We start from the raw sequence: 24,668 nt of genomic DNA on the forward strand, positions 1-24,668 counted from the left end.
ATGAGATGAGTTTTGCAAGGAGATGTGTTTTGCATTATGGGAGACACTGAGATAGGAGTGTTGGTAGCTTGCTCCACCTTTGCAAGGAGTTACCCGGTGTTGTACCACTTTACCCCAGTCCTGAAGATACTTTCAGGTGCAAACTTTGTTTGCACACACTTGGATAAAGGATTAAACTGAATTTATTAAAGATATGGATGTTATTTTGCCTCTTTACAATGCATTGATAAGACCTCACTTGGAGTACTGTGCACAGGTCTGGTCTCCTGGTTTCTGTTGTGATTCTGATATAGTGGAGAGAGTGCAAAGGAGAGTGTTAAAAATTATATCAGCATTGGAATACCGATTATGAAGACGGATTGAAAATTTGTAAACTGCAGACACTAGCAAACAGGAGAAAGAGGGGTGCTATGATTGAGGCTTACAAGCATCTGAAAGGTCATACAGGATTTCAGTTGATGGAATTTTTAAATTTATAGAGGATGGGAAAAGGACAAGAGGGCATCCTTGGAAGCTGAGACTGAATGCCACTAAGAAGGGGGTAAGGGGCTAGATTTGTCTCTCATAGGATTATGCATGATTGGAATGGATTGCCATTGGATGTTGTGAGTACAAGCAGTGTGAATGAATTCAAGAATAAGTATGATAGCTGGTGCGCATAGTATGTGGCTTCCCTCACTGAGTCCCTGACTCCCTGGAGGTCTCTCTCTTAATAATAATAATAATAATTATTATTATTATCATCATCATCATCAAATATGAGTCCCATGTTCTTGGGACTCATATCTGATGAGTCCCAACTTTAATCCCAGTTCTGATACAACTGGGATTAAAGTTGGCCCTTGTCTGAGTCCTGGGCTGGGATGAAGACCACATCTGCAGCAAAAATGCACACAAACTATCTTCTACTGTGAAAATCTGAACCATTTGTAAGCGCCCATTTTGAAAGATGGTCCAAGGCTTGCTGCAGCTGTCTTTCATTTACTCTCATATCACACGAATGATAGAAGATGGTAAAATCATCCACACAGAAGGCATTATTCAAGTTAGAGGAAGTTGTCCAGTTATTGAGTTAAACTTCATTGCAAAAGGCATGACACTTAAAACGGAAGCTTGTGGTACCCCCTCACCTTGGGTATACAGGTAAACCTCATATAATGCGGATGTTAGGTTCCCCAGAAATGCAAATTATATAAATCACGTTATGCGAGTCTCAAATCACATAGAAAAATTAGGGTTATGTTCCAAAATCATTTTTTTTTTTTTTTTTTAAATTATATAAACAACAATGACATATCCAACAAAAAATATATTTTTATTTAATTCAGGTAATTCATGTAAGTTAAGAAAACATATAAACTATGAAACAAATACATAGTATAAAAGTATAAAAATTACAAATTGTACTTAAACTTCATTGCACATAATGCATAAATGTTTTAGGCAAAATAAAATAGTGCATATTTTCAATCTTTCATAGCAAGGGGATTTGAGGATTGGTTAATAAACACTGGTTTTGTCATGTAATCATCTGATGCATTACTACAAAACAGTAGAGTAATTCTATCTTTGGAAACTTTGAATCCAGGAGCTGATCTTTCATTTTTCGAAATATAGGTGCGTTTTTGCACTTTTTTCCAATATAATCCAGATTCATCCACGTTGAACACCTGGTCTGCACTATAAATGTTTATAAACTTCGAGAGTTTTTTGTTTAATAAGATTTCCAAACATAGGAATTTTCTTTTAAGGTGCAATCTTCTATCGAAATCATTAGAGATTTCTCCATTTTTCCATTAGAATATTGTGTACGAGTAACACGCTTTGCACTTATCGTTGACCCATTTTATGTTCATTTTGTTTGATTGTTCATATTGTTGATTTATTTAAATTCAAAGTCCCTGCAAAAACTCCTGGTTTTTTTCCATTTTTCGACCGATCCAAGATTTTGAATATTTTTCTTCAAGAGAAATTAATTTTGTTTTCAATGTTGGTTTTTCCCTTTCATTGCAGTTTGTGGCCATTACTATAAAAATAATTTTTTACACAAAAAAGCAAGCATTACATATTGTATGTAACTCACCAGAAAATAAAGTGCTCAGCTTGAGATGAACACACTTATGATTTATGGTAAATAATTGAGGTACATGCACGCTAAAGGGTATTTCCCCTAATATAATTTCGCTACTTATAATTACATGCAGGATACTGGCAGATACAAATTTAATGAAGGTAAAATTTGATTTTTAAGTCTCACGGTGAAAAACATGTGAAAAGATAAAGGGTTACTACAATTTGTAGACCGTGTTTTTATCGGAACCGTGTTAAATACCCAAGGGTTACTACAATTTTAGACCGCGTTATATCAAAACCGCATTGTATAAGTACCGTGTTATAGAAGGGTTACCTGTACAGTCAAGAGAGAGAGAGACAGAGGTTCCCATTTGGACTTGGAAGGTTCAGTTGTATAATTCTGAGACCAACAGTGTGTAAGTCTCTGAATATTCCAAATCTCCAAGCAGTGGTGTATGCATTTTCCATATCAAAGAAAACTGATACCAAGCACTCACATTTTAGGAAGGCATCTTGAATGGATGTTTCCAGTCAGTGTAGATGATTAGATGTTGAATAATAATTAGAGAAGCCAAAGCGTGTTCTGCAAAGATGGTTGTTTCTCTTCAGAAACCATAAAAGACAAAAGTTAAGCATTTTTTTCCAAATCTTGCACAAGCAGATAGTCATAGCAATTAGCTGATAGTTTATTAGGGATTTGGATCCTCACATGGCTTTGGAAAGACTATGATAAGTACCATTGGCCAAGTACCCAAAAACATTCTCAGGAAAAATCTGTTGAACATGCACAATAATTGATCCTTGGCAGATGGTAACAGATGATTGATCATTTCATGATGGATGTTATCTGGTCCAACAGCAGTTGGCAGCATTTAAGCAAAGCAGCTTTCATTTTTTCTTTCATGAACAGCCCATTATATTCTTCAGTACTTCTCAGAGAAAACATATTTTGCTGTGTTATCTGCATTGCATTTTTCGACAAAGAAATCGAGGGAGGGGATAATCTGATGATGTTTTAGCAATAATCTCCACGAGAGTGTTACCAATTGCTGTTGGGTCAGCAATTGTGGATCCATTATGTTCAAGGATGGAAGGTAAGTGGGTGGCATACCTGCCATTTGTTTTCTGGAATTTGTACCTAACTTCTTTACCGCTGGTTGCTCCTTGCTTCTGTGGGTGCTGTGTAATCAGCATTCTACCACAGTTTAGGAAAACTTAGAAACCAACTAGATGTTTCTTGTGGCAGCTTGTGTAATACATTCTATTGCATAATTCACTGCATTGTTAATAGGAGAGGAGATGGTGAGCCATTCAGCTTTTGCTTTCTTGATTTTACATTGTAATATTCATGATGGAGCAGATGGGTTGCTGATACAGAAAATGGATATCACAGGAAAACGACTGCACCTAAATAAGTTATCATCAGTTTCCTCACTTAGAGAAAGGGAGTGTGAGCAGACAGTTAAGCTGATGGCAATGAATATTTGGGTAAGTATATGGAAGAGAGTGTTGCTTCCTGTATTTAAGATGGACAAGTCATTGTTGATGAGCATATGCTTCCAGTTTCTGAGAAGCTGAGGGATTTGTTACTTTTGTCAGGTTTATATTTATCAATTGATTTTGGGAAGTATGGATGGCCAGTAACCCTCTCTTCCTCTGGAAAAATTTTCAATACATCATCTGATGTGTTGGGATCATATGGTATGTTTGATTTACTTTCAGTAAATACTAAAGTATTTCGTTTTTCTGTGGGGTATCTGGTGGTTTATTTTAAAGTGATATCCTTATCATAATTTTTTGACAAGTGGGTTCTCATTGAATGGGAGCACTTTTGGAATTGTTTCTGGAGTGAGACCATAGGTTATGTGTTTGATGAGTCCCCACAGAGAACAACTCACAATCATAAAGTTTAAGTATGGTTAAATTATCAGATGATGGAATAACTATATGAGTTTCAGTTGTTATTGATATTTTCTTTACTACTATCTTCTCAGCATAAAAGGGTCCTGAGACCCTTTTATGCTGAGAAGATGGTAGTTGCAACCTGATATGACATATTATGTTCTGTTTTATTCTTTTATTTCTTATTCATCCTTCCTCTTCTGACATGCATGGGAATAGGCTGGATGATCACAATAGTTGTGATCATCCAGCCTATATATAGTAAAGAGCAAGATTTGTTATCATGCTCTTTACTATAATATTTGGCAGAAATATTATAGTAAAATGCCAGAAATACGAACATGCCTAAACTGCCTGTAGGTAGTAGAGCAACAACGGGCAGTTTGGGCATGTTCATATTTCTGACATTAACAGCATCTCAGTGGATTAGAGATGTACACAGCCTAACAGGAGAATTAAGATACCCTGGTTTTACTGATTTCGGATGCATGGGTATATCAAAAGTAAGGATGATGTTCCTGGTCAAAAATAGGTGACCAACCCTACATATCAAAAGGCACCTCATACCTGTCACTCCCTGATCTTTAAACTTTAAACATATCTAATCTGGAACATTAAGGAGATCCCAATCCGATATCACTCCGCTAGAAGAGTTCAGTGTTTTATGAGGTGTCACTGTCATTGATATTCCACCCATCAATGGAGCCTTTAGTAATTTTTCTGAGTGTTGCTGATTAAATGTTTGGAAAAGGATATCAATAGAAAGTAATTTCTTGAGTGTTCTGGGATTATCCCACCAGTCCTTCTAACCATTTTGAGTAAAATGACATTTTCCTATTGATTTTTTATCTGCTGCATGCATAATGAGAAACACTACATTTTTTCCTGGTGTCATGTCTTTTGTTTCTTACTTTTATTATCAAATTATGTATCTACAGTATCAGTACTGGGTTGGAACCTTGTTAGGATCCCCTGAAATATTTCAGGATGAAAAATGCATGCTTAAGAGATTTTTTTGTTCAGCACCATAGTTCCCCACCCACCATGAAGTGGGTGGGGAACTCTTGCCAGTCAGTGAGCACCCACATATGGATGCTCACTGACTGGCAAGCAATGACTGCACTCAGGAGTGGAATGCCAGGACTACATTGTAAGCTATACCAGCACCACAGCAAGCCTTGAGCTGCATCCCCAGACTTTGAGATAGGAGACTTACTGTAATACCATTGACCCAAGCAAGCCCACAAACAGAATGATCCCGGCCAGGGCATCCAGAACTGTTTATCTTGCTGAAACAGAGGCCAAAGCAGTGCAAGACTAACAGGATCCCCCTGCTATGGATTTCCACAGGTTGCACTGCATGGCAACTACAGTCATGGCAATCAGACAAGATAGCACAAAAGACTCACAAGAAGTGAATATAGGAAGAAATGCAAAGAAAAAGAGGAAGAATGAAAAGAGCCAGTACCATCCATTTTTTCTTTTTAGAAACAGGGCTAGGGCAGGGTATCCAGAACTGTTGATCTTGCTGAAACAGAGTCCAAAGTAGTGCAAAATGAATGCTAATCACCATGCAACACTAAAAGAAAGGAAAAGCCAGTACCATCACCAGGAGGTCCTCTGCACCATGAACAGGTATTCCCATGGGGGAGGGGAAAGAAAAAAGGTGATCAGCATACCCGTGAGCAGTACAAGGCACAGGCAAGAAGGTGACCTGTATGGTAAGGAAAGCCAAACCTAATTATGAGAGAAAGCTAGCTGCCGAGGCCAAATGATATCTTAAAGAATATTTTTGCCATCTGGCAAATTAAAAGCACGAATAACTATGGAATGATGACTTTAAGTGCAGATGGTGGAGAGGTAACAAGAGAAACCAAACAGTTGAATTACTAAGTCAGCATTTTGCAAGGGTGTACGACCTAGGTGATGATGTTGCAATGCCTGATATAACATTGACTGATGAGAGATTGAAGAAATGGAAGTGCTTAGAATACTGCTGAACACAGTCATTAGATTAGCATTCATTGGCATATCAGCACATGTATTACAAAAATGTGCAGACAAATTACAAGCTCCACTAATGAACATATTTAATTAAAGCTCAGTACTGGGAGGGTGCCTGTGGGAACATAGATTGGAGTCACCACATAATAACTGATCGGCCTGAAATTGTACTAATCTGCAGATGCATTGCACTGACATCTTTCTGTGGACCTCATGGTCTATAGCAATGGGTCTTAACCTTTTTAGTGATTAGCACCTCCTTGAATCTAAAAATTTCTCCCATTTTTTTAATCCTAAAAAATGTTTCTATTTCTTTATTTAGGATATTACATCTATTGCAAGATAATTTATTTATTGAAAAATAAACACATACATTTACATATACATACAAAACAATATCTAAATTCTTAATGGCTATGTTGTTGTTGTTGTTTATTCATAATAATAATTTGAAGCAAGGCTCCTTTTTTGAAAGAGCCGCACGGAAGTCATCACTTGCATTTAAGCGATTTCTGGCTTTTGTTTTTATGTGCAAAAGTAATGAAAATCCCATTTCACACAGGTAGGTGGTGGCAAATGTTAAAAGTGTCTGCAATGCTGCTTTTGCCAACTGTGGATAAGGTGTTCTAACTGTGTACACCAGAATTGTTCTAAGTCCAGTTTTTCAAATTCCATTTGAATACATGCATTGGCTCGTATTTCAATAAGATCGTCTTTTATTAAATAGCTGTCGTCCATCGAATCTGGGTCAAAATTTAGAAACTTCTCTCGCATCCCCCAGGGATGCACACACCCCAGGTTAAGAACCACTGGTCTACAGCAACAGCTAACAATATATTTTGTCCTATTGGCATCTATCTCGCACTAACTACCTTCAAATGAACCATCTCCCTCATACATAAAATCTTTCTTAACTTCTATTTATGTTGGTTGAAATTCTTCAGCTATCATCAGCAATATCCCTCTTCCTGTCCTATTCTTTGTATCCTTCTTGAAAATACCATACTTTTTTTACATTTCCATCTCTTTAACTACATCATTTCCTGTCAATCAAGTCTCACTGATGCTGATGACTTTGGCCAAGTAAAGACCAATGCCAAACCCCACTCTTTTATTTCTAATACTTCTAGCATTTGTGTACATGCATTTCATCAGACCCTTTGGATCCACACTTACCCTTGCACTATATCAGTACTAACTGATATAGTGGCTCGTATTTCAATAAGATCGTCTTTTACTAAATAAGTGGCTTTTTTAAGTGGCCATGCAAATTTGAAACTGTGAAACTGCATTCAGCATAGCATAATTATTTCTGCGCACACACACACACACACACACACATACATTTGCTCCTGAGGTGGCTGAATCAACATTTGACCATACACCACACACCAATACCTCTAGTTTTCCTGATTATGCTGCACTTCCAACATGTTGATGAACAATACTGTCTCCAAATATCTAACTTCAAAATAATTCATAATTCAAAAGGTATGCATATTCCATAAGGATTATGCATACCTTTCATCAATCAAATTTACTCAATACACCCATAACTGCATACTATTTGTCCTGAACAATCTTCTTACTCATTCATCAGCAATCATGACCCTTCTCAATTCAATCCTACCACACCAAGACAGCAGACTCGCATTTACTTTCTCTCTCTTCTTTTTTACTTCTATCAGCAACACTTTAAGAACTTCTCTTATTGCATATTTCTCATGTTTCGAACCATTTCTTCCTGTGAAAACAATCAACTCTTTCACCTCTCCCCTCTGCAAACTAACAGTTTCACTAAATATTCTTGATATATTCACTTGAAACATGCACTTTCATCACACTCTCAGGTACACCATTTATCATCAAATCCCCACATAATACTTTCTCCTTACTCCCAGTTTCTTCCCCTTTTATAATTTTTCCATTTCCCTAATTTTACACCTCCAACATCTCAGTGCAGAACACTGTCTCCGGTGCTGGATTTACGTATAAGCTAAAAAAGCAACAGCTTAGGGCCTTGCAATTTGCCAGGGCCTCAAATAAAAAAACAAAAAAATATAAAAATTGATAAAAAAATATTCATAGAAAAATCACTCAAATGAAGTCAGACATATCACGATGATAATTTCTAAATAATTTTAAATATACAAAATATAATAAAAGAAGTTATCTTCCCTCTCAAAAAACGTATCAATTAAAATTTTTATCTTTAATACCTAAATAATTTTTAATTAATTTTTAAAATCATTATTTAGAAAATGATTTTAAAAAATTAATTAAAAATTATTTAGGTATAAAAATCATTATTTAGAAAGGGGTGCTTAAGGGTCAAAGCTGTATAACTGAGAGGAGACCTTTACATAGCCTTCAAAGGAATGTGGAGTTCTCCACATTCCTTTGAAGGCTATGTGAAGGTCTCCTCTCAGTTATACAACGACCAGGGCTTCTGACCTAATACTCAATCTTCACCTTCTTGTGGTGCACCCTGTTGGGTATCTACCTGGATACTGAAAACGAATGAGGATGGGCTGACAATTTGGGATTTATCCAACCAAATTGTATTCTTATTGGTTAAACCAAAATAAAAAAATGATGGTACAACATGACAAAATTTCATGCTGGCTGGGGAGACACCCGGTTAATAAAGGCCCCCGTTGTTTTTGCCAGGGAACCAGGGCGAACAGTGAAAAGTCAGCTACTGGAACAAATCTGAAAACAAACCCCAACTCAACATCACCAGAGTTAAAGATCGGTACTATCAACGTAAGAAGCCTGAATGGAAATATGGAGCTAGCTGAGGAATTAGATACGTACCAAATCGACATAATAGGGGTTACTGAAACAAAAAAGACAAAAACTGGTGAGATCTTTCCGAGCACTAAATACAAAATGTTATATTCAGGCAATGGCAATCAAGGAAAAGAAGGAGTGGCCATAGTATTCAACACAAAATACAAGACTAATCTTCTTGAAGGGCAGGCAGTCTCAAGTAGAGTAATGTGGGCAAATATGAGAATGGGGAACTGGACAATGAGACTTATTTGTGCTCCAAAAAAGGTTCTACTAAGGTAGAAGTGGAGGAATTTTTTGAAGCATTAGAAAATACACAATTAAAAAGGAAAACTAATATTTAAGGAATTGACAGCGTATACTAGAAATATAGATTAAATAAACTTTAATATATACTTTCCGATATTTCGGCGAACGTCACGTTGCCATCTTCTTGGGAACTTACTATAAAGACACGTGCACACAAGTACTAATAACAGCAAATGAGACTGAAGCTAGGAAGCTAGCGTTTTCCTAAAGTCCTGATGGTGCCCCCTGGCGGGCTATATTGGTAGTTATTGGCCTTTGGGCTGAAGTTCTTCTGATAAAAGTTTCCCAAATTTGGGGCAGTTTCATGCATCCAAATTTGTTGAGGTTTGGCATGTTCCTAAGGGCCGAGGCTGATTCCATGAATAGTCTTTCATACTTGAATTTGCTGCAGTGTATTACTGTGGCTTTCTTCCATCTTATTCTGTGGTGAGTATCCAGAGCGTGGTCTGCAAGCCCAGAGTGGCTGTACTGGTGAAATCGGATGTAATCCTTGTGTTCTGAGATTCTGATATTTGCTGTCCTGCCTGTTTGGCCAAAGTAGGACAGTTTACAGCTACAAGGGACCTGGTATACACCAGGTAGGTCTAGGGGAAGTGGTTGGTCTTTGGTGGAGCAGATAAGGGATGCCAGTTTTCACTCCCCCCCTCACAACAATATGGAGTTATTAAAACATTATTCAACAGGGCAAAAATAATCTGTTCTAATGATCAAGCCCTAACCACTGAACTAAATCACATCCATGACACTTTCTCAGCCAACGGCTACCCCCTCCAAAAAATCCAAAAAATACTTAACCCAGTTATCCACAACCCACCACCCCCTCCCCTTCACAAAAAAGATTACTCTAAATCCATCACTATTCCCTACATCAGAGGCACCTCGGAAAAAATCAATAAAATCTTAAAAAAACATGACTTGACCACTTGTTACAGACCACATAGAAAACTGGCATCCCTTATCCGCTCCACCAAAGACCAACCACTTCCCCTAGACCTACCTGGTGTACACCAGGTCCCTTGCAGCTGTAAACTGTCCTACTTTGGACAAACAGGCAGGACAGCAAATATCAGAATCTCAGAACACAAGGATTACATCTGATTTCACCAGTACAGCCACTCTGGGCTTGCAGACCACGCTCTGGATACTCGCCACAGAATAAGATGGAAGAAAGCCACAGTAATACACCGCAGCAAGTTCAAGTATGAAAGATTATTCATGGAATCAGCCTTGGCCCTTAGGAACATGCCAAACCTCGACAAATTTGTATGCATGAAACTGCCCCAAATTTGGGAAACTTTTATCAGAAGAACTTCAGCCCAAAGGCCAAGAACTACCAATATAGCCCGCCATGGGGCACCATCAGGACTTTAGGAAAACGCTAGCTTCCTAGCTTCAGTCTCATTTGCTGTTATTAGTACTTGTGTGCACGTGTCTTTATAGTAAGTTCCCAAGAAGATGGCAACGTGACATTCGCCGAAATATCGGAAAGTATATATTAAAGTTTATTTAATCTATATTTCTAGTATACGCTGTCAATTCCTTAAATATTAGTTATCATGTTTAACCAGCGTATAAGCCTCTCAACAAGAATAAAAAGGAAAAAAAAGTTGGTCCTTGTTGGGGATCTAAATAGCAGGGTAGGAAATGATTGTCAGACATACAAAAATGTTTGGGAAAATTTGGAGAAAAGAGCAAAGCTAATAATAATGGCAGATATCTGATATTTATGCTCAAAACATGGACTGGTTATTACTAACACCATGTTCCAACATAAAAATGTGCACAAATTCACATGGAGAGAAGAGGCAAGGAATAAGAAAAGTCTCATTGACTATGTTATTGTTGATAGTGATGTTTTCTCCCTGGTGCAGGACAACAGAGTGTACAGAGGATTTGAAATTGGAAGTGATCACTATTTAGTCTTGAGTAGGATAAAAATTGAATTTCATATTGAAAAGGATGACACGTAAGAAAGTTTTAAAGCGAATAAAAGTTGAGCAGCTCTCAGATGTGAACTGTAGACTAAAATACACAAAAATTATTGAATTAAAAATGAAAGAGTTTGAGAACAGCAACCAAACCTTGGAGAATCAGTGGCAAGCCTTGAAGAAAACCCTGACTGATTCAGCTACAGAGGCATGTGGTGAAGTTGTCTGCAAGGATAGAAAGATCAGAACTCCATGGTGGACATGGGAAGTTAACGAGGCAGTGAAGGAAAAGAAGAAAGCATATCAAAAGTTCTTGGCAAATAAGTCAGCTTGTGCTCTTAGAGAATACAGAGACAAATGTAAGAAAGCTAAACACTGTGTAAAACTAGCTAAACAAAAGTCATGGGAGGACTTTGGCAAGAACATAGAAAATAAATATCAAGAAGGTGGCAAAATATTCTAGAGGTTGTTGAAGAAGCTTACGAATGGAGGAAAGGGTGCTGTAAAAAGAGTTAGAGATGATAAAGGTGACATGAAAAACAGGAGAAAAAGATATCCTTGAAGTATGGAGTAATTACTTAGAAAAACTGCTAAATGAAACAAGCAGTGATGACAGCACAGTGGTAAAAGACACTGACCATGCATGCAGTCAGGAATACATATCCATACTTGACGTATAAAAAGCCATCAAAGGCTTGAAATGTGGAAAGGCAGCAGGAGTAGATGATATTCGACCAGAAATGCTGAAGTATGGTGGTATAAAAGTCTTACAGTGGCTGCACTGCATAGTTCAGAATGCCTGGACACAGGGACGAATTCCTGATGATTGGAGTAGAGCTCTCATAGTACACATATATAAAAAGGGAAATAAAACTGAATGTGAGAATTACAGAAGTATTTTCTTACTGAGTGTTCCTGATAAGATATATGCAAGTATACTTGAGAAACGGTTGAAAAGAATTGTGGAAGAAAAGGTTGGTGAAGAACAAGATGGAGTCAGGTCAAATAGATGCTGTCAAGATCAGATCTTCACTTTACGACAAATAGTAGAGAAATCATGGGAATATAACAAAGATCTGTATTTAAGTTTTGTCGATTTGGAATAGGCATGTGAGAAGGTGCCAAGAGAGAAGCTATTCAATACGCTACAGTTATATTGTGTTAATGGGGCATTATATCAAGCAATACTTAGTCTTTCTTTGAGTTGTAAGTCAGCAGTTAGAATTGAAGTAAGTACAGGAAGATGGTTTAATGTTAAATCTGGTGTGAGGGAAGGATGTACATTATTCCCCCTATTATTCCCCCTAATCTTTGATGGACAGCATGGATTTGCTAAAGGGAGGTCGTGTTTTAGTAATCTACTTACTTATTACAATAAAGTGACTGCTTCCTTGGACAGAGGAGAAGGATACACAGTAATATACTTGGATTTTGCAAAAGCTTTTGATAGAGTGCCTCATGATAAGTTGACAGTCAAACTAGAGCAGATGGGGTTGGATATTAGATTAGTGCATTGGATTGGAGACTGGCTATCTGATAGGTATCAACAAGTTGTGTATGGGGGTGCAATATCCAGGAAAAGGAAAGTCACTAGTGGAGTGCCTCAGGGATCTGTTTTAGGGCCATTACTATTTAACTTGTATATTAATGATATTGGCGAAGATTTGGATGGAGATATTCAGTTGTTTGCAGATGATGCAAAGTTGGGAAGAACCATAAAGAGTAGTGAAGATGTTGTGGCCTTGCAAGAAGACTTGAATAAATTGAGTGATTGGGCAAGCAAATGGGGGTGTGAGTTCAATGTTGCAAAATGTAAGGTTTTAAAATTTGGAAAACAAAGATGGGATGCAGAATTTATGCTTGGTAAGAATATATTGTTGGAAGTAGAGGAAATAAGAGATCTGGGAGTGATAGTGGATAAGGATCTGAAATTTAGGGGTCACATCGCCAAAATTGTGAAGACAACACAAAGACTTCTGGGAATGATGAGGAGGACACTGACGTGTAGAAGTAGGGAGATTCTTGTTCCATTGTATAAGGCTTTGATTAGGCCACACATGGACTATTGTGCCCAGATTTGGTCACCTGGTTTTCAGAAGGATGAGGAGATGTTGGAAAGGGTCCAAAGGCGACTGACTAAGGTAGTTTCTGACCTCTGGAATATCGAGTATGAGGAAAGATTGAAAAGATGTAATTTGCAGAGACTAGTGGAGAGAAGGAAGAGGGGAGATATGATAGAGACCTACAAGTTGGTAAGGGGTTGCTATAGGATCAATGGTGGAGAAGTTCTACAGCGAATAGTGGGAGATCAGGGGAGAACCAGAGGTCATCCCTGGAAACTGTATAAAGAGGGTGTGAGTAGGGGAGTGAGAGGCAGGTTTTTTTCGTGCAGAGTTGTGAATGATTGGAATGCCTTGCCTGAGAGTGTGGTGTCTGCAAGGAGTTTGAATGTGTTTAAGACCCGGTATGATGAGATGTGTGTGAGATAAAAGGACCTCCTAGATGAGTCTTTGACTCCATGAGGTCTTGTTTAATAATAATAATAATAATAATAATAATAATAATTATTCATTATCTATATGGATCACATTATGAAGGAAAGTGGTATTAAACATGATATCAAAATTGGAGATGTTAATGTCTGCTCTTTGCTTTATGCGGACAATGTTATACTTCTAAATAAATCCGCTACAAGTCTGGATGATTCACTGACTAAATTGAATAACTGTTGTAATAGATATGGTATGAAGGTCAGCAATAAAAAGTCAAAGACAATGAAAATAAGCAGAATCATTGAAAATGTCAACTGTGTTGTGAATGGAGAACCTGTGGAACAAGTAAAACATTTCAGCTACTTTGGCACGATTTTTAATGAAGATGGTAAATTAAATATAGAAATAGACAACAGAATCAGCAAAGCTGGTATGGTAGGAAGTCAAGTGAATAAATTCATATGGAATAAGAGAGAAATTAGTTGGAACACTAAATTAGTTGTATACAAGACAGTGTTCAAACCAGTTTTAACTTATGGATCTGAGAGCTGGGTCAGAAGTAAAAACACTTGACCAAAGACTAGAGACCGCAGATATGAGAGTCCTGAAAAGATTAGAGGCGTGAACAGATGGCATCAATGGCAATATCATATTAAAAATGAGGATATTAGGAAAGAACTTGATGTTGTCAGCATCCAGGAATGCGTCAGCAGAGCTAATCTCAGGTGGTATGATCACTTAAACAGGAGGGGCGAGGAAAGATTAGCAAAACAAGTGTTCTCTGCCAGGTTGGCAGGAAAACGACCCGGAGGAAGACCAAGATATAGGTGGATTGATACAGTACAAAGTGCCTTAGATGAGAGAAATATAAGATCTGATAATGTTGGAGTCTTGACAAGTAACAGACTGATTTGGAGGAAGATTGTAAATAGGAAGTTAGTAATGATGTAAATTTTTCATGTAGTACTATCATATCCTGTACCCCCCCTTGAGGGTACATGGCAGGATTTGATGATGATGATTATTTAGAAAATAATGACACTAAATCGCAATATCATAAAACAGTTACTACAAAAAAGGACGTTCACACACACACTGGATAACAGATGAACTAAAAAATATGATAAAGACAAAAGAGAAGCTCTACTATAAGCATAAAAAAATCCATACAATTTAAATTTTGAATATGACTATAAAAATTTTGTTAAATATCTAAAGGAAAAAATAAAACAGGCAAAAGAACATTCCCTGCTATCAAAATTTCTTTCTTGTTGTAATGATAAAAGTAAAGAATGGAGGTTGGTCAATATGATAATAGGTAATACAAAACAGAAAATGCGAGAATTTCCAGAGGGCAATGACATCACTGATATACTTAACAAAATGAACAACCACTTTTCCAACTATGGCAGTTGTGTTTTCGACCCTGCAAAAAGGGCAAAGTATGTTAGTCACCTTCCGTGGATTAAGAATTCTATGTATCTACATGCAGTAAATGAAGATGAAGTGAAGAGTGTAGTAATCGGATTAAAAAAAGGGGAAAAAAGTGGGATGTTACAACATAAATGTTAAAAAGTTAAACATTATCATTAGGCATAAATTAAAAATCTTTACAAATATCATTAATAAATTGTTTGAACATGGTAAATTTATAGAACACCTAAAGACTGCTTCAGTTGTACCGTTATTTAAAGGAGGAAATAGAAATTAAATTAAAATTTACAGACCAATATCTATACTATTCATAATCTCAAAGATTATTGAAATTCTGATTAAAAAATGTTTAAATAGCAATTTAAATACAATATCCTTTTACGCTACTAATCAATATGTGTTCATATCCAGAAGCAATACTGAAAAAGCGCTACTCGAGTTTCATAAAAAGGTCTATAGTGGAATAAATGAAGGAATGCACACACACACACAGCAGCTGTTTTTCTTGACACATCTAAAGCATTCGACTGTGTTCATCATGATCTATTGCTATTAAAAATGTCCAAATATGGCATTAGGGGAATTACTAATGACTGGCTCAGATCCTATTTCAACAATAGAAAACAATATACCAGCTATGATATATTTAAAAGCACAACAAACATAATAAACGACGGAGTTCCACAAGGGTCGGTACTAGGACCCATCCTATTCATATGTTAATGATCTATGTAAATACAAACTTTTTGGCAAAATGATATCCTTTGCTGACGATACAGCTTTAGTATACACTGAAACAACCCTTGAAAATCTAAAAAATCGGATTAATAGCAATATGTTAAAACTGAGTATATGGTTTGGCAAAATGGATTTAACATTAATACCGACAAAACGAGATATATGTACTTTACATTAACAGGCAAATTAGATCACAGTATAACTATAAAATGGCATGAAAGGAAATGTAGTGAGACTCCAAATTGTAAATGTAGCTTAACCAAAAAAACAAAAACTGTCAAGTATTTGGGCCTCCATATCGATAGCAATTTGAAGTGGAACTCCCACATCACTTTCTTAACAAATAAGTTTAGGTTCATAATTAACAGAATATATTATGTTAAAAAATTTGTAAATGCAGCATTCTTAAGATGTTTATACTATTCCTGGGTAAATTCTTCACTGCAATATAGCATTACCTGTTGGGGAGGAGACTATTATAACAATCTGCTTCCATTAATAAGAATACAAAACAGAATAATTAGAGCCATAACTACTACCAACTTTGCACATTCAACGAATGATCTGTATATCGTTCATAATATTCTACCATTTCAGAAACTATATCTCTATGGTTGTCTGTTATATGTAAAAAGAAACACTGAAAGTTTCTTGGTATATAATGTAGACCAGTGGTCACCAAAGGGGTCGATATGACATTGTTAGGGGTCAATTCGGGCTCAGGGGTCGATTCGGGTTGACAGAAATATATAAGACACCATTGTATGGGTAATATTTAATTCTGTTAACTTGGATTACCTCCATGACAAAAGACATGGAGGTAATGACAATGCAATTAAGAGCGAATCGTGGGATCAGTACCTCTATCTTACAGGTCCATGAATAGGACCTGTAAGATGAAGTAAGGTCATGAAAATAGTTACTGAGGCCAATCAAGTAGGCCAAAATGATGTATTTACCAATAAACGGATGTTGGTGGTTCCTGCCGGCTGGCGCAGCGGGAGCTAGATTGCAACACGTGCGTGGTTCTTATTTACTGATACTTACAAGTATTCGATCCCGGTCTCGTTTTTGCGCATCGACATACAAGTGAGCGTTAATTTTCTAAAATTCATCAACATACATATTATAATTCAATCGTTATTCATTCACAAACTAAACTTCTCTATGTTGAAGAGTTGAGCAGCGCTGGTAGTAATACCAGTGATACTAATACCAGTAGTTTATTAATATCACCAGTGATATTACTAGTGATAGTAATATAATAATATATACTATATTATACATACAATAAACATACATACATACATACATACATTATACATACATACACTGTAACTATAAAATAAACAATCTAAAAACTCACATAAGCATCTTTTTTTGCTTGTCCTATTATAATTATGTAATAGTAAAATATAGGGGGTCGATAAAAAGTCAAGAAACGCTTGAAGGGGTCGACAGGCAAATAACTTTGGTGACCCCTGATGTAGACTATGGATTGCGCTGCGGTCGAAACATGCTGGAAGTACCTAAGTCTAACAAAGAAATTTTTCATAAATCTTTCGAGTACATTGCGATGAGTAGTTATAATAAACTTTCAAATGAAATTAAATCTATAACCTCAGAATATGTATTCAGAAAAGATTGAGAAACTACCTTACGGGATTAAAGAATGTTGACAATTATTTTAAACGTATAGTATAAGAGATCATCATAACTCATATATCATAACCAATTAAGGTATTGATTTACAAATTGGTTCATTCCATTAGGAATTAAAATATAAACATGTACATTATTATAAATGGTAAGGGAGCCCCTCTTAGATGCGGTCCCCAGACTCTCAATTACTTATCATAACTTTGAAACCATTCGAAATATATTATATTCTACTTGCATATATGAGAAAACTTTTTATTAACCATAATAAAATAATAGCCATAATAAGTGTTAGTACCAACAGAATATGACAGTAATACTTGAATTTTATTTTGTAACATTGTACTGTGCATTGAATTGTATTGTGAAATATTGTCATAATAATACAAGTTGAATAGTATAATATGTATAATTTGTATACGTGATGTGAATAGTAAACATCATGTGTTGGAAAAAAAAAAAAATGTTTGTAATCTTTTATTTTCTAGCATGTACTTCTGTTATTCCATTTCCAACCATACAATGAAGCGAACATTTGTAAGCAGATACCAGAAAAGAAAAAGAAAGCAACAGCTTGAAGACGAATTCAAAAAAGCAACAAAACTTGACATATATATTTCACCGCAACAACAAAAGATGATCCACAGACCCAGGGAGAGCAGCCAATTCCAAAACAACAGCCTATTGTCTCTGAGATCATAGAGTCTGGAATCTCAGCTGATGGAAATATTGTAACTGATCCCAGTGTGAGCGTTGCTACTGTGGGAGAACCGACATCTACAGTTGAAACAAAAAAATTCATGAAACTCGGTGATATTGGTTAATGGGGTGTCCTCACACAGGATGAACTCTCATACTGGATCTTAAACGGTCAATCAGAGTGTCAGCACTGGAATGGTCCATTTGAAAACTCTAAGCATTCATTCAAAAATCAGGTTAGATATTGTTCAAAAGGTCTTTTTCAGAATAGGAAGGTTAATGGTGAAGTATACGATCGGGAATGGCTTGTGTACTCACCAACAACAGGTTGTATTTATTGCCTTGTCTGCAAACTGTTTTCAACATCAACTGCAGCACTAGCTTCTGATGGATTTTCTGACTGGCGAAATCCCATTGCATTTCAGTCATGAACACTCTGAAGATCATAGAAGAGCTTTGCTTACATACTTGACAAGAAAGCGTGGTCAAACCTTAGACTCGGGACTAGCAAAACAAATAAAAGAAGAAGAGCATTACTGGAGGAATGTGCTGGAGCGTGTTGTTGCAGTGATATGCATATTAGCAGAACGTTGTCTGGCTTTTAGGGGAGACAATGAAACTTTTGAATCGCGAAATAATGGCAACTACCTTGGTTTGTTAGAATTGATTGCTAAGTTTGATCCATTTCTTTCCAATCACATAAAACAACATGGAAACAGAGGATCTGGGTCTCCTTCATATTTGTCAAAGACAGTATGCGATGAACTGATCCAGCTTATGTCTAATAAAGTAAGAAAATCATTTAAGTTAAGGAATATTACATCCCATATTGTTTCTTAGCTGAATAAGAAACTCAAAAAGTTTCATGCCAAATATAGAAACTATATAAAGTTCGGCGATTCCAAGCGTAAGCAAATACCTGGATAGTGCAACACCTGACCCATTTGATAGTGCAAACTGAGACAACTCATAGTAAGGGTGGAGCAATCCCCAATCACTATTCTTGGTATTTACCCTTAATGTGAACTTAGCTCCTAGGAGCTGTATTACTGTTCTACAATATGAGAGAAGGTCACTACCCAGATGAGTTTCAACATTTATTGAGGTCTCATCGGTGAGTAGGTAGACCTAGTTAATACCAAGTTTGTAGCGAAAAGAACATGGGATGTAATATCCCTTAACTTAAATAAGTTCATGTCGCCGAATTGAAGACTTTGGCTCTTCATATAATTAGTAATTTATTAGGACACCTTCTTGGCAATTCTCGTAGAAAGGATGTAAGTTCTGTTTGCTACAAACTTGGTATTAACTAGGTCTACCTACTCACTGATGAGACCGGTCTGGGTAGTGACCTTCTCTCATAATGTAGAACAGTAATACAGCTCCTAGGAGCTAAGTTCACATTATGGGTAAATACCAAGAATAGTGATCGGAGCTTGCTCCACCCTTACTATGAGTTGCCTCAGTTTGCACTACCAAATGGGTCAGGTGTTACACTATCCAGGTATATGCTTACGCTTGGAATCACCGAACTTTATATAGTTTCTATATTCGGCATGAAACTCTTTGAGTTTCTTATTCAGCTAAGAAACAATATGGGATGTAATATCCCTTAACTTAAATTAAGGGATATTACATTCGGCATGAAACTCTTTGAGTTTCTTATTCAGCTAAGAAACAATATGGGATGTAATATCCCTTAACTTAAATAAGTTCATGTCGCCGAATTGAAGCATTTGGCTCTTCATATAATTAGTAAGAAAATCAATTTTGGATGATTTGAGAAAGGCAGGTTACTTCAGTTTGTCTGTGGACTCTACGCCAGATCTTTCCCATGTGGATCAACTAACTGTTATAGTAAGGTATGTATCATCTGGTGATGGTTTACCTGTTGAACGTTTTCTGACTTTCCTAGAGTTGGAAAATCACAGTGGTGAATGTATGGCAGGTATGATGGTGGATTATCTAAGTAAGGACTGCAAAGTTGATTTCAGCAAATGCTGAGGACAGTCATATGATAATGCAGCGAATATGGCTGGCAAATACAAGGGAATGTAACAAAAAATCCTTGAGTTAAACAAGCATGCTATATATATTCCATGTGCCAGTCATTCACTAAATCTTGTCGGCCGTGCTGCTGTAGATTGCTGATTAGATGCAGTAAACTTTTTTGCTATTGTTCAAGAAATATACGCTGTCTATTCATCTTCTACAAAGAGGTGGTTTGTGATGTTATCTTTCTTGAAAACAGACTCCGATACCAGAGTACTAAAAAGACTATCTGACACTAGGTGGGAAGCAAATGTCAAAGCAGTGTCTGCCATAAATGTGAGTTATAAGCCCATCATAGATGCTCCAAGTCACATTTATGATGATAAGAATGAAAAGGGAGCTACAAGACTAGAAATTGGTACTCTTCTGGAAAAAATGGAGGAACTAGAGTTTGTTTTTATGCTACATTTATGGAATAATTTGCTCCCAGAGTTTCACAAAACCAGTATGGCTCTCCAGGATCCAAAGATTGCACTTACCACATGTGCAAATCTGTACAAATCACTTTCTCACTATGTTAAAAACATTCGAGAAAAGTTTGATGATTTTGAAGAAGTAGTTAACTCTAGATTGCCTGGTGTAGAATATAAGTCTACAGTAAAAAGAAAGAGGATGAGAAACAAATAAACCAATGATGGAGCTGCACCTGATGCTAATGAACAGCTTTCTCCAAGAGACAAATTTCGAGTGAAATCCTTCATTCATATCATAGACATCCTTGAGGCAAATTTAACGAGAAAAGCAACAGTCTACAATTATGATGCAAATAAATTTTCATTTTTAGTTGATTTAGAAGTTTCAGAGGTATAGTTCGTCCACCATTTGTAGATCTCTCCTTGGCATTTTGCCAAGATTAGGTCGATTCATGCTGAAGGGGAGAAATAAATGAAGAATGTACGAATTGGTCGCCAACATGCGAAATCACATGCTTTCTTGTCCATCGCTCTACTAGTACTAGCTTGATTTTTGTTGTCGCTTTTTTGTATTATTTTTTTATTATTAATTTGTACAATAGATCCAGTACAGTCAACAAGTTCTGTTGTTAAACGTTTCAGTAGCTCTTGCAAAAGAATATTAAATAATGCTAACATTCTACGAAAAAGAATCGTTAAAAGGTAGTCTCCTTGTTCCCCTTTCTCAAGTCATAAAACATGCAAGTGCAATTGCGGGCGTATCGGGGTCAACTTTTAAAGAATTCGTAAGGAATCAAAAGGTGAAGGTAAGCCAAAATTTAAATCTCCTAAAATAAGCGCCAGAGAAAGAAAACTATCGAAATCGTAGCTTTGAATGATTTTGACGTAGACATTATAAGAAGAACTATTCACGAATTTTACATGGTCGAGAAAAAAGTGCCAACTGTTCCAAAATTGATTCCTGTGCTTAAAGAAAAAAATAATTTTCCTTGGAAAAGAGAAACTTTAAGGAAAATACTTCATGAAACCAGATTTTGTTTCAAAAACTCCCAGAATAAAAGGAAACTTATCATGGAGCGAAGTGACATAGTTTTATCTAGAAAGCAGTATTTGAGAGCAATAAGACGTTTCAGGGAGGAGAAAAGACCGATTGTGTATCTAGATGAAACTTGGATTGATAGTAATTTAACTTATGGAAAATGTTGGCAGTCTAAAGAAGAATGTGGAGTGCTACAAACCAGAAATGCCTCGCGGCGCATAATAATTTTGTGTGCGGGTGGAGAAATCGGATTTTTTACCGAATTCAAACTTATTATACAAAGCCAATTACCATAGGCAAATGAATTCTATGATCTTCGAAAAGTGGGCAGAAGAAAAACTGATTCCAAACCTTCCTAAAAATGATGTTGTTATAATTGATAACGCTTCATATCACTCTATTCGATTAAACAAAGTTCCAAATTGGTCTAATAAGAAGCAAGTTCTTATGGATTGGCTCTCTGCAAATAACATTTCTCATTCCCCAGATATGTGAAAAATTGAATTGCTTAATTTGGTCAAAAGAAACTCCTCGCCCACAACTAAACTATTTAAATTCGACACGATGCTCAAAGAGCATGGATTTCTAGCTTTGAGGCTACCACCATATCATTGCGATATTAATGCTATTGAGTATGTTTGGACAGAAGCGAAAAGTTTCATTCGGCATCGCAACGCAACTGGAGATATTGACAAGTTAAAACTTTTTAAGCTTTCAGAACAGGTGATTGAAAGTATTACAGTTCAAAACTGGGGAAAATATTCCTTTCATGTCACCTCATTGGAAAATATGTATTGGGACAGAGACGGAATTATGCGAACCTTTGGTGATCAGTTTAAGTGAAAGTGATGGCGATTCGGACACAGATTCAGATGACTCTGAAGATTAAAAGGATTTGATAGTGGTATTTTTTTCCAACCTTTTTTTGCATGGGTTTGTTAAAAGAGTCACAACAAGTCATAAATAATTAATCGATTTAGGACATTAAAGTGTCTCAGTTCTCTCAACTGTAAGTTTAGAATATCTAAGTTCATTCGAAAAAATTTCTGTTTTTCTGTATAATTATTTTTATTTTATAGAAAACTTTCTTAAAAAATAAACTTAGTTAAATTTTTATTTTATGCTATACCTTTTTTTAATTTTGTTAATACTCTACGTACATTTTTCCAACCGTTATACAAGCAAAATAGTTACACTTTAAAAACTACAATGTTCATAAAAGAAAAGCTAAATTTTCCGAACTGTAATAATAAACAAACATATCCCAGAAGACATATTGATTACCCTATTATTGGAATGGATTCTCCTTTTTCTGACATACGCAGAAGTGTCGAGGGACCTCTAATCGGTGGGCGAACTATACAGCTACGAAAAGCAGTAGATACGTTAATAAAAGAGTATCCACACAATGTTGATATTAATCTCACGAGTGAACTGAGGCACTTCCATGAGTATGTCAAGCAGAATTATCCTGAAAAAGAACATTTTCAACACAAAGATTTGTATCAAATCATCTTTCAAGACAAGATTGAGTTAGTTTTCCCTAATGTGGAAGCAATATTACGACTATTCCTGTGTTTAATGGTAACAAATTGTTCAGGAGAAAGATCATTTTCACAGCTAAAGAGAATAAAAAATGAACTGAGAGCAACTATGTCTCAAGAAATACTGTCTGCACTTAGCATCATGTGTATAAAAAGCGATAAGTTACATAGCATATCTTTTGATGACATAATTAATGATTTTGCTTTTGGAAAATCAAGAAAGAAAATGTTTTAAGTTATACCTTAGAGCCTTTTAGAGGATATTTGACAGGATACCACATGGAATTCTAATCAGTAAATTGCAGCATATGGGGATGGATATAGGGTTGGTGAGATGGATAAGGGGGTGGTTGACGGAGAGCGGTTTATTCAGGAGCAGAGTCCACAAGACGGCCTGTGACTAGTGGTGTGCCACAAGGATCTGTTGTTGGACCACTGCTGTTTAATTTGTTCATTAATGATATAATAGGAAAGGATCTGAGGAACAGTTCATTTGTTTGCGGATGATGCAAAGTTGGGTGGGGCAATAGTGAATGCAGATGATGTCAAAATTTTGCAAGATGATTTGGATAGACTGGAGGTCTGGGCTAAGGAGAATGGATGTCAATTTAATGTGGAAAAATGTAAGGTTATGCATTTTGGGGTGAAAAGATTAACAGCAGTTTACTACATTGGTGGAACTGTACTCCAGGAAATCGATGAGGCATGAGATTTAGGAGTGTTGGTGGATAAGGAGTTGAAGTTTAGGGGGCACAATGCAAAAGCACATGGCCAAATCAGTTCATCAAATCACTTGGTTGCTGAAGAATACGTTGACAAGCAGAGACAAGCAGGTTATTGTTCCTCTGTATCGAGCCTTGCTAAGACCCCACTCGACTACTGTGCCCAGATTTGGTCACCTAGGTTTCTTCTTGATGGGGAGGAGGTTGAGAGGATCCAAAGGTGAGTGACCAAAATGATAGCAGGTCTGTGGAATGAACCTTATGAGAACAGGTTGAGGAATTTGTGGGTTGCAAAAATCGGTTGATAGGCAGAGGGGTGATATGATTGAGACATTCAAATTACTGAAGGGTTTCTATAAAATTAATTCAGAAGATATTTTTGAGAACAGGGCTGGTTGTGGGAGGACTAGGGGACATCCATGGAAACTGGGCAAAAGTATGGTTAGTAAGAGTGTTAGAGCTGGGTTCTTTACTTTTAGAGTGGTGAATGAGTGGAATGGGCTGCCAGAGTCTGTGGTGGATGCTGTGACAGTGAATGAGTTTAAGACGAGGCATGATAGATACCTGTATGAATGTCGAATAGTTGTGATGGATATGATTTGGGGCCTCCCTCGATGAGTCTAAGGACTCCCTGGAGTAGCCCGTAATAATAATAATAATATTATAATATAATTATTTCTATTAAATATTGCTGTATTATAACAATTTATCCACTCCATATTTTCAATATTAATTTATTATATATATATATATACTGTATATATATATATATATATATGTACCTGTATTATTTGGAATTTTGGGTACCCAATTTTATGTGAGGTCTACTGTCAAATTTTCACCTGAATAAAAGATTAATTTTTTTAT

The 24,668-nt window shown here is 36.4% G+C and overlaps 1 protein-coding gene across 2 annotated transcripts in view; it reads right to left on the reverse strand.

Annotated features, from left to right (window-relative positions):
• Positions 1-24,668, reverse strand: part of LOC150105264 (tRNA-queuosine alpha-mannosyltransferase) — a 241,757-nt gene that overhangs the window by 166,336 nt on the left and 50,753 nt on the right. The window contains exon 1 of one of the 2 annotated variants that reach the window (XM_090394660.1): positions 17,040-17,164. The exons of the other annotated variant lie outside the window; for it this stretch is intronic. Coding sequence (XP_090250786.1) covers positions 17,040-17,047 — 8 coding nt within the window. The 5' untranslated portion in view covers positions 17,048-17,164. Of the gene's footprint in view, positions 1-17,039; positions 17,165-24,668 lie in introns of those variants that run through there. 2 annotated transcript variants of the gene reach the window in all.

This window comes from Typopeltis vanoorti, chromosome 6, assembly GCF_054136105.1.
Source record: "Typopeltis vanoorti isolate ZY-2024b chromosome 6, IOZ_Tvanoo_1.0, whole genome shotgun sequence".
Classification (NCBI taxonomy): Eukaryota; Metazoa; Arthropoda; class Arachnida; order Uropygi; family Thelyphonidae; genus Typopeltis; species Typopeltis vanoorti.